Source organism: Apis florea, unplaced genomic scaffold, assembly GCF_048593485.1.
Source record: "Apis florea isolate Af1SG1 unplaced genomic scaffold, ASM4859348v1 contig_3367_pilon, whole genome shotgun sequence".
Classification (NCBI taxonomy): Eukaryota; Metazoa; Arthropoda; class Insecta; order Hymenoptera; family Apidae; genus Apis; species Apis florea.
In genome coordinates this window covers 4,796,004-4,810,726 of record NW_028256746.1, presented here as the reverse complement: position 1 = coordinate 4,810,726, position 14,723 = coordinate 4,796,004, and the positions used below count along the sequence as shown (strand labels likewise).

Below are 14,723 nucleotides of genomic sequence, written 5' to 3'. Positions count from 1 at the left end.
TGCTGGTACGATTTGTGTTCGGGATGAAGTAACTTATATTCGAATGATCCTAAGCGATTCTTTCATTTTCTTTTTGTTCTCATTCTTTTTCTTTTTTTTTTTTCTTTTAAAAATATTTTCTACATGTTACTGACTTGCATATTTTTATACATATTTAAGTAAGATAAAACATTTACGTATAAGACATTTTCAAATTGTCTAACGAAATTACATTATGTCTTTTGTTGAATATGCAAAAGATATAATTTATTTATCAGTTACGTGTGTGGAAATAAAATAATTTCACGAATCGAATCTGCCAAAGTGTTATGCTTGCTAACAATTAAAACATTTGCGTAAATATTTTGCAATATCATAATCAATTACATATTTCGCGTATAACATTATTTTTTCTTTTTTCTCGGCTCGTACGTTTTACAAGCAATGAAATATGAATTTGATAGAATATGTCGCAAAAAAATGGACTGACTTTATGCATCTTTAACACAAATCATTAATCGTCAATGACCTTAATTAGTGATAAATAGAAAAATTTTAATTTTTATCGTTGTATAGTTGTGTATAGAAGACAACTAAGTGTGTAAAATAAATCATTATCAAAAAGTCAACGTTTTTATATATTTTCAATAACTTTTTTGAATCAATTTTGATTAACAATCAAAAAATTTTTACTGAAATACCCTCAAAAGTATAAACATCATATTTTTATTTGAAAATATATACATTTCTATATTCATGAATATATATTTGCTACAATTATATATAAAAATATTAATATAATACAATAGTCAAAAAATTATAGATTGAAATAAAAAAATAATTAAATATTAAAATTAAATGGAAAAGATAATAATATAAAGTTATGTAAGATATCCAAAATTAATATAACCAAATCTAGCAAGAGATATTTTTTCATATAAAAATAAGTCCAAAAAAGAATAAATATTTTTTCTTTGCTTAAAATCTTTATTATTGAGAAAATTAAGATGTATATGCATAATCGATAAATTTTAAAATTTGATTTTTTCAAAACAATATTAAAAATATTTTTTTCTATATTTTTTTACTTTCATATATATTTTTTCATAGAATAATGTCATGTTTTTTTCATTTCCAATTAATCAATTTTCATAATAGTTAAATTCTTATATTTGAAAAGTTTTTAAATATAATTTACTCTAAAATTAAACTAAAATGAAAAAATTTCATTCTTTTTTTTTTTCGACTCATTTTTATATATAAAATCATCTCTTATCCACTTATATTCCTAGTTATCGGACATCTTACATATGAGTATTATGTAAATATTAGTATGTTTAAAAATATTAAATGCAAAATTTCAGGTACTAGAAAAATATTGTTTTTATCGAACACATTTGAACAAATGAAAATTTATAAATATTAATTAATTCCAAAAATTTAAAACAAAATATTAATAAATCTTTCATACAAAAAAAAATAATTACATTAAGAAATATTATAGGTATTGTTATCTGTCATATATTTTTAAAGCGATATGTTAATAATTTGTAATAAATATATAATTATAGAATATAATTCTATAATATAAGTAAATAGATATTGACATTCAATACATACAGAATAAATTTGGTCATTTTTCAATTTATAAGGCCATTATTATCAGGTATATTATAGTATTGAGATAAATATTCTCCAATTTATTTTTTTTAATATTATAAAAAAAATAATCTAATACAACATCAAATGTGTTCGAAATAAAGGAATCTTTAATCTTAATAATGTCATATGATTATGTTTTATGTCTTATTTATCTTTACAAGAAAAATTTGAATTCTTATATTTTCACTTTTTTTTTACTATTTATAAATTAATTTAAAAATATTATAAATATTTAAACTAAATTTGTTTTCGAAAACAAATTTAGTTTAAATATAATCTACAAATAAAATTTACAAATACCGGCAGTTTTATGGAAACAAATACTAATTGCATGATAGAACATAGATATTTATCAAATTTAATACTTGATTAATCGATTAAATATAAACGCGATTTCAAATATATTTTTATAACATACATATATATATATAACACTTTTCAGTGTATTTCGTTCCTCAAATACAAAAGAAACATTTTAATACTTTCTCGAGCATAATGATTATCTAAAACATATAAGAGGAGAAATTTATATATATGGAAATGGAATTAATTATATTGGAATATATAATAGCATTCGAATAATTATATAATTATATATATACTTTCGATTTATCAAATTTGATTAGTTAATAAAAAACTATATCCGTCAAAGACAAAATCTTAATGATTCCGATACTTTTTTTTAAAAAAGTATATAAATAATCAAATAATTAAATATACTTAACTTAATAAATGATAATATAATAAAGATAATATCATGAAGCATTATTTTGAACATCTTGCAATTTCTATGCAAGATAAGAATTCTCATTTTTCATGAAGACACAGATTCAAATTTATATTATAAAAGAGAAAGAAAAACAATATGTTTTTAAGAATACATATTACTTGATTCATTCAAAGTATATATTTAACTTTATGAAATGACTTTTGTAAAACTATTCTCCGGATATTCATCTTCTGAGGTTTCTGGTTCAGTATTCAATTTACTAAAGTCTCGCGGATTTGGTCGTTTCTCCATTATCTTGAAATTTTTGCATCTTCTGTTTTCCAAAAGATTTGAGAGTCTAAAGTTTTCTCGTTTGTCCGATTCCCAGCGCATTCGCTTGTGCATTATTAATAAACATCCTGTTTATAAAAATAAGCGATTAGAAAATTTCTAAAAAAATAATTTATTTCATTTATTGATATTTAATAGTAATAATGTCATGATCTTTTATCATTATTTTCAAATCTAATATAATTATATATTATCTATAATTTTAATCAAAAATACAATATATATATAGCATCAAATTTATGGTGTTACATATTTTTAAGCATCGTGCACTATATACTATTATTAATACTTACACGATCCATTGAAAATACTGAAGTTAAATAGGACAATGCGCAGGGGAATAACAAAAAACATTCTTGAAATGAAAATATGTATATATTTCATTTACAACATATGAACCTTTAAAATAAATAAATGATCACATTTAAGAGGTAGAAAATAAAAAATAAAATTTTTCAAAACTGAATACGCGAAAAATTCAAGGAACCTTAGATTCTAATTTTCATTTTAGTTTTAAATACAATAAAAAATTCAATGACTATATAAATAAAAATTACTTATACATTTGTGCGATCACAGAAAATTTAAAAAAATATTTACTCAATATATATAAATATATATAATAAATTGCTAAATACTATTATATTATGTAAATGGAAGTAAAATTGATGGAATGTCAAATAAAAATTTAAATTTTTAATTATAATTTGTGAAAAATCAAAAAATCACTTCCTTTAAATAAAAAATAAAAATATATATAATATTTGTCAAAATCATATAAATATAAATATAATTATAACAAAAATAAAAATTAAAATACTACATCATTTAACCATTAAATTATACTATTATATAAATTAGTATACAAATTTATAATTTATAATTCTCTTGGATCAATAAAAAAAAATATTTACCATTTCGAATATTTAGATTTAAGAATTATTTTTTTTTTTATAAATATAATTTTTTTAATAGAATAATAAAACATAAATAGTCAATAAAAAAACTTTTCAAATTTTATAGTGAAAAATTAAAAAAAAATAAATAAATAAGATTAAAAAAACGATTAAATATATCAAATTTAAAAAATTATTTTTTTTTTCCTATCTAGTCATTAAGGAAGTGATATTTTATTATTATTATTATATAATAGATTAACGAAATTAAGTACTTTCAATAGAATCACTACTGAACACTTGATGTCGGCAAAATTAATTAACATGCGTGCATAGCTATTATTCAACCCAAAATCAGTCAAATGATTATTTTTATTCGACTAGTTTTGAGAATTCAACCGCAGATTCATCATACTGAAACAATCTACCTCTTTTTTGACATCTTGCTACAACTGCAGCAATTGCTATACAGAAGGCAATAAAAATGACTGCTGCTGTAACAAGGGATAAGACTAATGTTGCTGTTGTAGTACCTCCAGAAAGATTGTTAATAGCTCTGTCCATTAAAGGTGCTGGTTCATGGTGAGGATTTGCGTGTATGATGGAATTTCCAATTTGCATTGATGTATTTGTATCTATAAAACGAACGTTATATATATACATATATATAATTTTATTATATATATATATATTTTTTTTTTAAATAAAAAATAAATAAACATTATTCGTATTTTTTATTAATTTTCAGAATTTTAAGTCTTACCTTGGAAAAATTGATAAGCAGTATTTATATTCAATTCTACTACATATATTTCTGAACCATTCTCAGATACAGCTATATCATGTGGTCTGTCCATATCTTGTCTTGGACCAAATTGAGATGTTATATTTCCTGAATTTACATCAAGAATAAATCCTCGAATGTGTATTTTATAATTCAGATCAGGACCATTAACCAAATAAAGTTTTTCTCTGGCATATGCTACACTATATATTTTTTTACCAATAATTGGATGCTTATATTCCTTATGGAAAGTTCCATTAGTTGCAAAAAAAGATAAAACTCTACCATTTTCTCTATCAGCAAGAAAAAGTAAATTCAATTCACTAGCAAGTGCTAAAGCATGAGGTATATTGAATACATTTGATGAAAGATGAGTTAGATCATATATGTTTCCTATAATAAGTATAATAAAATATATTGATTATATTATAATTAAATTTAGATTCTTATTCTTAATAAAATATTCTTTATATATAAATATATATATGTATATATATATCAAATATAAATACCATCCATTTTCAAATGTCGACCCCATTGCAAAATTATTTCTCCTTTAGCATTGAATTTAATAATTCTAGAATTACAATAACCATCACTGACAAAAAAATCACCATTGCTTTCTACAGCAACAGCTGTTGGTTTACAAAATCGTTTTTCATCATGACCAGGTTCAAAAGCTTCTCCTAAAATCATTGAAGGTTTGAGTTCATTATTCTCAAACAAAGGATCAAAATTATGATTATTAAAAAACATTTTTTTTTGAATGTATTGTCTCTTTTTCAATTTAGTTATGTCTTTCATCCTTGCTATATCTTTTGCATCAAATTTAAATACTTGGTGTAAGGCTACATCAGTAACCCAATAATTTCCATACATATCTATTGTTAAACCATGTGGTAAATAAAACATATTTGCACCCCATTCTAATAACTTTCTTCCAAGTTTATCTAACAAAACTATAGTTTTTTCTTGAATTGGGCCTTTATTTTTATCAAATCTATTTGTATTATCAAATGTATTCGTAGCCCATACTCGTGATCCTCTATGAAATATTCCAATGTTTCCATTTGGATCTATGGATACTCCAGATATTTGACCAAATTTGATATTGTTAGCCCATTGAGATTTCCATACAATATCTGTATATATTAAAAGAATGAATAAATATAATCAAACATATTATTTAATATATTTAATACTTTAAATTTTCTTAAAAATATTATTAACTTTTATCAAATGTATTTGAAACAGGTACTTCACTATCTTCACTAGCTAAAAATCCTCTATCTCTTTCATCATTATCAGAATATTCATTAGAATTAAATTTTTTATCAAGCAAATGTATTGTTTTTTCCTATAACATGAATGAACAAATCATATTAATTATAAAACATATAAATATATACATATTTATTCAATCAATATATACTTTATCTTCATTTTAAATAAAATAAAATTATAAAAAATATTCATATAATTAAAAATTAAAAATAATGAATTTTAAAACTTAAATTAATGTATATGTATATAATGTATATAATGTATATAATGTATATAATATATATAATATATATAAAATAAAATAATATATATGTTTACATATTATTATAATAAATAATTTTGTTTAATAGCATTACATTTTTTAATTTACAATTTACATATTGATTGATTTTTTAATAATACATTCAATACTATTTTACCTGAAGATTCGAATAATCCTGAGAATCTGCTTTGGCAAAATTTGAAATAAATAAAATTGAAATACAACAGGCTATATCACATTGTAAATGCATCATTTTTAGATAAAACAATCAATATTCAATAAACTCTTATATTCTTAATTTTTTTATTTAATTGATATTTATAACACTGTTAGAAATTAATTACATTCCATAATGTAATCTTTAAAAAAAATTAGCAATTAAGTATAAATATAGGTCATCTCAAACTTCTTAAATTTTTTCACGCCACGCGTATAATCATTGATGTATGCAACAGATATGAATAGCCATCTGACGGCAATTTAATGAAATATAATAATGAATATATAAATTCGATATGTATCTATAAAAAAGATTTGCCAATCTATATCGTTTTTTTATATTATTTATATATCTAAAAACATGCACAAATGCACAATTTAATAATATAAAAAATACTAAAATGAAATATATTTGAAAACTTAGAATAAATTGTATTTATAAATATTTTTAAAAATTTTTTTCTCTATGTTGTTTGTAATTAGATATTATACAAAGTGTTAATATATTGATGAGATATCTTTGATATCTAAGAACATTTTAATCAAAACAAACAAAAGTATAAAAATGTCCGTTGAGAGTTATTTATTAAATTTTAACTAATTTTTAAGTTCATATTGAAGTTAAAGCTATTCAATTCATATTAACATTCTATATAATATATTATTTTTTTTTATTCTTTACTTATTTTTCTAACCATATTATATAATTCAGAAATAAGAATATATTTATATAAGTCAATGCAAGAAATTTGAACATGTTGTGAATAAAATACTAATTTAAAAAAATACAATTATTTATTAAGCCAATTAATTGTTGAAATAACACATTTCAATATAATAATATTGATTTTTGAAATAAATTTAATATAAATTGTACACTAAATTAATGAAAAAATAATATTTTTGCAATCTAAAATTGAATAAAAAAAATTATATTAATAATATAAAGATTCGATATTGCAAATGAAAAAAAAAAACCAAATCGTCAACAAAACGATCAAAAAAATGCTCATGAACGATCATGAATAATCACAATGATCAACATCCATATGTTACATGCAAAATTTCTTGTTAAACATTCATTTTAGTATCTATTTCATAACCGCGATTGCGAAATTAAAACAATCTGTAAGCAAAACTAAATACAATTCTTTATTCTTGTCAGTTTTATATCTGATCTTCAAATTATATTTTTCTAAAATAAATTATAACACATATATATAAATGCGACATATATGTCAGAAAATATTGCCTATTTTATTTAATCCATTATTTAAAAAATGGCAAAACTGATATTTTGATTAAAAATTAAAGAATCATTTCTAGAGTAATTTAAATAAATAAGGAAAGCAAATAGTAAAAAAAAATTATAAGTATAAAAAAGATAGATATTCATCATCTCAATAAAACATTTATTTATGAAAAATATAATCGTACTTACAGCCAATTACTTCATATTATTTCTCATAAATAATAATATCATCAGTATGTAATGATATGATTATATTTTGTATATTAAATAATAATGATTTTTCACATCTTACTGCAAATTGATTGCAAATTGAAGATTTATCCTAATTATAATATTCTTATAATATTCTTATAATATTCCAGTCTTTTTTTATGTGAAAATTTCTTTTCAAATAAATTCTTCTTTTGATGTGCTTTTATAAAACTTTTGATTGTAACATAAACAGCAAAAAAGGAAGTTGTAAAGAAAACCGTTGTGAAAGAATAAATCTGAAAATAAAATCTAAAATATGAGATTTAAAATTTTTTTTATTATTAATTCATATTAATATTTTACACTTCTATCATCATAAAAATGAAAAATAATTGATAATTAAAAAAAAAAAAAGAACATAAATAAACTTCTCACAAAGCATTATGCTCATTTTGCTCATTACTTATCTATATATATTATAATATATTTCAACTATAAATTAATATTTTTGATTATGTATTATTAATTTAATTTTAAATATATTTTATTTGATCAATGTTGATATATCATATAATCTTCTGCTTCTTACAAACTTAAATTAACACTTTAAATTGAGTTAAAAAATAAATTAATCTAAATATTTTGCAATTAATAGGCTAATGAATTTTTATTTTATATAATCTCATTTTATCTTAAATTTTAATTAATATTTTACTTTTTATCAATATAATAAATTGAAATTTTAATATTCTATAAAAAGAATCATTAATTAAAAGAGAATATGTATATATATATATATATAAAGCGATTGAAATGAAATTCAATGAATTAATTAAAAAATTTAATATCAAAATAAAAATACTATAAAATGACTTCTTCATCAAAACACATTTTTGAAAATACGAAACAAATATTCAAAATTTGTGATTTTGCTTTCAAAATGCAAAGTATTTTTTTTGCATTAATATATTTTTAGATAAGAAAAATAAAATTTTTTTTATTATCTTAAAAATCAATTCATTATCGCGTTATTTATTATTTATTTAAATATTCATTTTTAATTCATACACGAATATTCATATATTAATATTTATATTATATGATTATTTACATATTATGATATATTTAATATTTATAAATATCTATATAAAATATATTCTAATAATTTATAACAAATTAACTTAAAAAAAAAATGTTACTATTCACAAGTGTAATAAATGTATAGTCATTGTATTCGTAAAAAATTTTATGTACACAACCAATCAATTTGGATCTTTATTATTAATTTAACATAATTAAACTATTATACTTTCAAAACCATTTCGTTTTCGAATCTTTATTTTCATACATATTTAGTCATTCATTATGATAATTTATAACAAGAACATTCAATTCTGGTATAATAATAATTACATAAGCACATATTATTTAAATAAGATTTAATAAATTATAGTTAAGTGTAATATAATATCTTATTAATAAAAAGTTTATGTAATTATGCACTTTTATAATATGCTACTGTCACCACAATTTTCAATTGTACTATTAATATGCACACTAATTCGTTTTACTATCAATTCTTTTTTAATTAGCTAGAGCAATAAAGATTTCCTATTCACTTCAATTATATGAACATTGAAGTAATTATACTTTAAACGTTTACATATAGATTTCTATACATCGAATTTTATAAAGATAACTTGATTAAAAATATAATAAGAGTAGATTATTAATTTAACATAAAAATTATTTAAATTAAAAACTTAAGATTTAAGAACTAAAAATATTTAAAATAAAAATTGATCAAATTTGAAAAGAATATGACAAAACAAATATATATATAAAATATACTTAAATTAAAGAAATATAATGAAAAAACTTAAAACAAATTGAATTAAAAAAAACTTAAAAAATAAATAAAAAAAATTTATATAAAAATTATATAAATAGAATACAATAAATTTATATTGTAATAAAATATATTGTATTACAATAGATATAATAGATTACAATAAATGAATCTTTTACATTGTTTACAATTTGTTCAAATATCAAATATAGATTATATTAAAAAATCGTTTACACCATTAAATAAAGATATCACAATAAAAAAATAGAAAGACAAATTCCATGTTGTCTATTATTGTTCAACATTAACGATAACGATAATCTTAAAATATTTAAAATTATAAATATTAATATTAAGATCAAAATTTAAAGTAATACAATCTACTAGCAAAATTTATATCAAAATATATTTATCTTATTCAAAACGAATAATAAAATTGAAATCTTTGATTACTGAATTAAACGGTGAGTGACAACGATGATTTATTTTAATAAATTATTTATATTCCAATATAAATTCGAACAATTATTATAATTATATTGTGATTCTAACAAATTTAAATAAATAATTGTTGAATTTGTATTATGATTATATCATTATATTTCAGATTAATTAGAAAAAAATAAACGTATGCAATATACTGTGTAATTAACTTATCGTGTTTTTATCGTGATTATGAATAAATTATAAATTGTTTACATATATGACGTCCTAGTATCAAATAAAATATCACTATAAATAAAAGTAACTAAAGTTTTCATATTTTAATAATTATAATTTAATATAACTCTAAAATCAAAATTAATTACTTTTGGACTTTTATACTAAAAATTAAAAATTATTAGAAAATATAAAAAAAAATTTTTGTTCCAAAATAAAGTTTAATCATAATTTATATAATTGTATATATATGATAACAAATATAATAAGTGAATAATTAATAAGTAAATAATTTAATATTTTTATAAAAAAATAAATTTATGAATTTTCTAAGCAAAAATTTATGGAATTTTATAGAATTTTTTAAGCTCTTTTCTATAGATTTTTAAAAATTTAAGATGGCAACATTGCGTCTCTTCTTTCTTTAAATCCTATGATATGTTTAAAATTTTTAGTACTTCGTAAATTAAAAAAGTGATACTATTAAAACATTATTTTAAAATAAAGATATAATATTATTTTAAAATACTTTTACGACATGATAAGCACATTAATTTCTAATACATATAAAACATTTCCGTACGATATAATTTTATAAATCTAATCAAAATAATAATATATATATTTTTGAAATAGGTTATGTTATTTTACAGACGACTTACATTATTTAGTCAAACTTTTTCATCAATTTTTACACCTACAATAATAAATCCGTGGAATCTAATTATAAATAGAACTATAATGAGATATCATTTTCCACGTCCTAATGAACGTCGTCGTATTAAACGCCATGGTTGGATTACAAGAATGTCGACTCCCAATGGACGAAAAATTCTCATGAGAAGAATATTGAAAGGCAAATATGTACTTAGTCATTAGATATCGTAATTATATATATATATACATATATGTATATTTATGTTAAAATAAAAAATATAAAATTAATAAGTATTATATTACTTATATAATAAAGAAATAAATTGTATTCAAATCATTATATTTATAAAGCTAAATGTGATTTATAATCCTGTTTTTGTTGTATTATATGTTTAAATTCAAGTTGTTTACATGTCCAATCAAAATATGGCATTAAAGGAGCTTCAATTTGCAATGTTTTTCCAAAAAACTTTGGTAAAACTATTGATCTTAGATGAATATGAGTAGGAATAATATTCTGATTATTAGGTTTAATACCTAATAATTTAAGAAGCTTATCATCCAATTTTGGCAATGTAGGACAAGTAAGAAATGGATTGACTCTTACATAAGTATTTCCAACTTTTTGAATCTGAGATGCATAAATATTATCTCCTAAAACTGGACAATATAAAAATGTGGATGCAAACAATCTAATTGCATGTTTATTATGAGTAGATGATTTTAGTTGAATTAAGGAACATAAATTAAGTATTGAATTAGATAATACTTTGTGCTCTGTTTTTAATATTTTTATCTTCTTTAATTTTTCTTCATTTTTAGACCATGATGTGGTAAGAATTTGCTGAAAATTTGTTAAATATATAATTTATTTTTAAAAAATTATTTAATAAATTTACCTTTTTATTTTTAAAGTAAGGATTTGAAATTAATTTTATTCCTAAACGAAAATTATTATTTGATTGTTTTGGTATGCCAACTGTAACTATCCAATAAGTTCTTATGAAATGTTCACTACGAATAAATGCAAGTTCTATAGCATGTTGAACATTTGTATTTGCTGCTAAAAGTGTAATACCACTCATGTACCTAATTAAAAGATTAATTTTTAAATAAAAATTATAAATATTAATAATTATTATTTTATACTTACATTTCAGGGCTTTTGATTATGCTTAAATTTGGGTAATTTAATTCTTTAGCAATATAAGGTAAAGCATCATCTAATGTATAATCAACACCATTAGGTATATCATTTCTTGAGCTTTTAAATGAGTTTATTTTATTACGTTTTATTCCATATGGTTTATTTAATATTACTAATCCATCTATAAAATCAAAACTAAAAATTGAAATATGCAAACATTATATATTACTATATATTATTATTATAAACTATTTATTATAAACTATTATTGCATAAGTAATATAAAAATATAATATAATATATAGTTGAATGTTATTACCTTTATTATAAATTAAATTATTTACAAGATCATTTGAAAATTCTAGTAATGATTTCCAAGGATGAATATTTTTATAAGGATGATCTTTTATATAATTTTTCTTCAATATTTTTATACAAGATATATTTGTATGTGCATACTTAAGTGCATAAAATTTATTCACTAAAGTCCACATTTTAAATATATATAAATTCAAATATAATCTTTTTTTCGACTTTATCTAAAAATATGGATTTAATACAAAAATTTTAATTAATAATATATTTGAAAAATATTAAAATTCAGATTAAAAAAAGGAGGTTACCTCATAATATATGTAATGTGCAACATTTAAAATATAAAGGCGGATTCGTAATACTTGATTATTCTTTTAGCAAAATAATGAATAATGAATAATTTAAATCTATCTTTAATTAATTTTATTAGAGAAATTTTAAATAAATTATTTATTTTATTTAAATTATGAATAATATATCAAAATAATTTGAAATATATTGCAATGATTCATACATTTTTCTGAAATCACTATCTATACAATGTTTGTAGAAACATTGCTTGAGACAGTTAGACAGCAAAATAAGTAAAGATGGCAACCACCGTGGATTCGGTTAGGGAAAAAGCCCTTCAAGATTATAGAAAAAAGCTTATAGAACATAAAGAAGTAGAATCACGTTTAAAGGAAAGTAAGTTATTTTTATAAAATATTTTGTTTTTCTTTACTAAATTTCTATAAAAAAAAATTGAAATATTTAACCTCAATACACATTGATAATTATTATAAAGATTCTTTTAATAAAAAATTTTAATGAATTTTTATAATATTTTTATATCTTTCTAGTGAGAGAACATCTTAAAGATTTAACGAAACAATATGATAAATCTGAGAGTGATTTAAAAGCTTTACAAAGTGTTGGCCAGGTATGTTGTAAATTTTTTCTACTTTTTTTATAAAATATATCTAACAAAAGCATGTATTTGCTCTTTAGATTGTTGGAGAAGTACTAAAACAACTTACTGAAGAAAAATGTAAGTCTTTTTAATTAAAATTATATATTCGTATATAATACGCGCGATTTATTATTATAATACGCGCGCACGCAAACGCATTATATATGTGTATGTATATATATATATATATATATATAATTCTTTATAGTTATAGTGAAAGCAACAAATGGTCCACGTTATGTTGTTGGATGTCGACGTCAACTTGACAAAAATAAATTGAAATCTGGGACAAGAGTAGCTCTTGATATGACTACCCTTACCATAATGCGTTATTTACCTCGTGAGGTAAAATTTATACTTTGCTATAAATTAATATTAAATATAATAAAAAAAATCTTAAATATTTAGGTTGATCCATTGGTTTATAACATGTCACATGAAGATCCTGGTGATGTTACATATAGTGCAATTGGTGGTTTAAGTGAACAAATACGAGAACTAAGAGAAGTTATAGAATTACCATTATTAAATCCTGAATTATTTCAAAGAGTTGGTATAACTCCTCCCAAAGGATGTCTCTTATATGGACCACCAGGAACTGGAAAAACATTATTGGCCAGAGCAGTTGCTAGTCAATTAGATGCAAATTTTTTAAAAGTTGTATCAAGTGCTATTGTTGATAAATATATTGGTGAATCAGCAAGATTGATTAGAGAAATGTTTAATTATGCACGAGATCATCAACCTTGTATCATATTTATGGATGAAATTGATGCAATTGGTATACATATATAGAAAATAAAAAAAGAAAAGAAAATAGAAAAATATACTTTTTAATTATATATTTTTTTTATATTTTTTTATACAGGTGGGCGTAGATTTTCGGAAGGTACAAGTGCTGATCGCGAAATTCAAAGAACTTTAATGGAATTATTAAATCAAATGGATGGTTTTGATTCTTTAGGCCAAGTTAAAATGATAATGGCTACAAATAGACCAGATACTTTGGATCCAGCTTTATTAAGGCCAGGTAGATTAGACAGAAAAATTGAAATTCCATTACCTAATGAACAAGCACGTTTAGAAATTTTAAAAATTCATGCTGGTCCTATATCTAAGCATGGAGAAATTGGTAAAAATTTTTATCTAATTTTTTTATTTCAAATATAGTTATATAATAATTTTATAATTCAATAATTTAATTTAGATTATGAAGCAGTAGTTAAACTTTCGGATGGATTTAATGGTGCTGATTTAAGAAATGTTTGTACTGAAGCAGGATTATTTGCAATAAGATTAGAAAGAGAATATGTAATACAGGAAGATTTTATGAAGGCAGTAAGGAAAGTTTCAGATAATAAGAAACTTGAATCCAAATTAGATTACAAACCCGTTTAAAATTAACATATATCAATTATGTATAAACATATATTTAAAATTTAATTCATTTATTAAACAATATGAGAATTAATAAACCAACTTATTTTATTGTAATACTATTTGTATTTTATAAAGAAAATATAAAACTCCTATTAAATATGTATTTAAAATAA

General features: G+C 20.4%; 4 protein-coding genes across 8 annotated transcripts; 2 read left to right on the top strand and 2 right to left on the bottom strand.

Annotated features, from left to right (window-relative positions):
• Positions 1 to 2,451: 2,451 nt before the first annotated feature.
• On the bottom strand, positions 2,452 to 6,401 carry LOC100869356 (peptidyl-alpha-hydroxyglycine alpha-amidating lyase 1). 5 transcript variants are annotated; one of them, XM_031917700.2, is made up of 7 exons: positions 6,085 to 6,401; positions 5,612 to 5,738; positions 4,894 to 5,523; positions 4,361 to 4,774; positions 4,026 to 4,232; positions 2,995 to 3,100; positions 2,452 to 2,769 (listed from the first exon to the last, which is right to left on the bottom strand). In XM_031917700.2, exons 1-6 carry the CDS (start codon positions 6,178 to 6,180, stop codon positions 3,018 to 3,020), a joined length of 1,557 nt encoding a protein of 518 aa, XP_031773560.1. In that variant the 5' UTR covers positions 6,181 to 6,401; the 3' UTR covers positions 2,452 to 2,769; positions 2,995 to 3,017. The 5 variants fall into 5 exon arrangements, with proteins under 5 accessions (XP_031773560.1, XP_031773561.1, XP_031773562.1 ...); XM_031917701.2 differs by having other exon boundaries at positions 4,131 to 4,232; XM_031917702.2 differs by having other exon boundaries at positions 2,995 to 3,056; positions 4,131 to 4,232.
• A 4,119-nt stretch (positions 6,402 to 10,520) lies between these two features.
• Positions 10,521 to 11,096, top strand: mRpL34 (mitochondrial ribosomal protein L34). Its single transcript, XM_012489190.3, has 2 exons — positions 10,521 to 10,678; positions 10,753 to 11,096. Exons 1-2 carry the CDS (start codon positions 10,638 to 10,640, stop codon positions 10,976 to 10,978), a joined length of 267 nt encoding a protein of 88 aa, XP_012344644.2. The 5' UTR covers positions 10,521 to 10,637; the 3' UTR covers positions 10,979 to 11,096.
• On the bottom strand, positions 10,980 to 12,778 carry LOC105736040 (pseudouridylate synthase RPUSD4, mitochondrial). Its single transcript, XM_031917666.2, has 5 exons — positions 12,527 to 12,778; positions 12,223 to 12,442; positions 11,910 to 12,084; positions 11,656 to 11,845; positions 10,980 to 11,600 (listed from the first exon to the last, which is right to left on the bottom strand). The coding sequence occupies exons 2-5, from the start codon at positions 12,395 to 12,397 to the stop codon at positions 11,100 to 11,102; spliced, it is 1,041 nt and encodes a 346-aa protein (XP_031773526.2). The 5' UTR covers positions 12,398 to 12,442; positions 12,527 to 12,778; the 3' UTR covers positions 10,980 to 11,099.
• Positions 12,769 to 14,720, top strand: Rpt4 (Regulatory particle triple-A ATPase 4). The gene is made up of 7 exons (XM_012489186.3): positions 12,769 to 12,905; positions 13,061 to 13,140; positions 13,209 to 13,248; positions 13,379 to 13,515; positions 13,579 to 13,951; positions 14,039 to 14,302; positions 14,378 to 14,720. The coding sequence occupies exons 1-7, from the start codon at positions 12,809 to 12,811 to the stop codon at positions 14,566 to 14,568; spliced, it is 1,182 nt and encodes a 393-aa protein (XP_012344640.1). The 5' UTR covers positions 12,769 to 12,808; the 3' UTR covers positions 14,569 to 14,720.
• The last annotated feature ends 3 nt before the right edge of the window (positions 14,721 to 14,723 follow it).

Coding starts and splice junctions, on each gene's coding strand:
- LOC100869356 (XM_012489215.3), bottom strand. CDS start 6,180: ATGATGCATTTACAATGTGATATAGCCTGTTGTATTTCAATTTTATTT. Junction 5,524..5,611: donor TTCAAATACATTTGATAAAA/GTTAATAATATT, acceptor TAATATATACAG/ATATTGTATGGAAATCTCAA. Junction 4,775..4,893: donor TCGACATTTGAAAATGGATG/GTATTTATATTT, acceptor TACTTATTATAG/GAAACATATATGATCTAACT.
- mRpL34 (XM_012489190.3), top strand. CDS start 10,638: ATGATAAGCACATTAATTTCTAATACATATAAAACATTTCC. Junction 10,679..10,752: donor AATACATATAAAACATTTCC/GTACGATATAAT, acceptor GTTATTTTACAG/ACGACTTACATTATTTAGTC.
- LOC105736040 (XM_031917666.2), bottom strand. CDS start 12,397: ATGTGGACTTTAGTGAATAAATTTTATGCACTTAAGTATGCACATACA. Junction 12,085..12,222: donor TAATTTAATTTATAATAAAG/GTAATAACATTC, acceptor TTGATTTTATAG/ATGGATTAGTAATATTAAAT. Junction 11,601..11,655: donor CTTACTTTAAAAATAAAAAG/GTAAATTTATTA, acceptor ACAAATTTTCAG/CAAATTCTTACCACATCATG.
- Rpt4 (XM_012489186.3), top strand. CDS start 12,809: ATGGCAACCACCGTGGATTCGGTTAGGGAAAAAGCCCTTCAAGATTAT. Junction 13,516..13,578: donor TGCGTTATTTACCTCGTGAG/GTAAAATTTATA, acceptor TTAAATATTTAG/GTTGATCCATTGGTTTATAA. Junction 13,952..14,038: donor GGATGAAATTGATGCAATTG/GTATACATATAT, acceptor TTTTTTATACAG/GTGGGCGTAGATTTTCGGAA.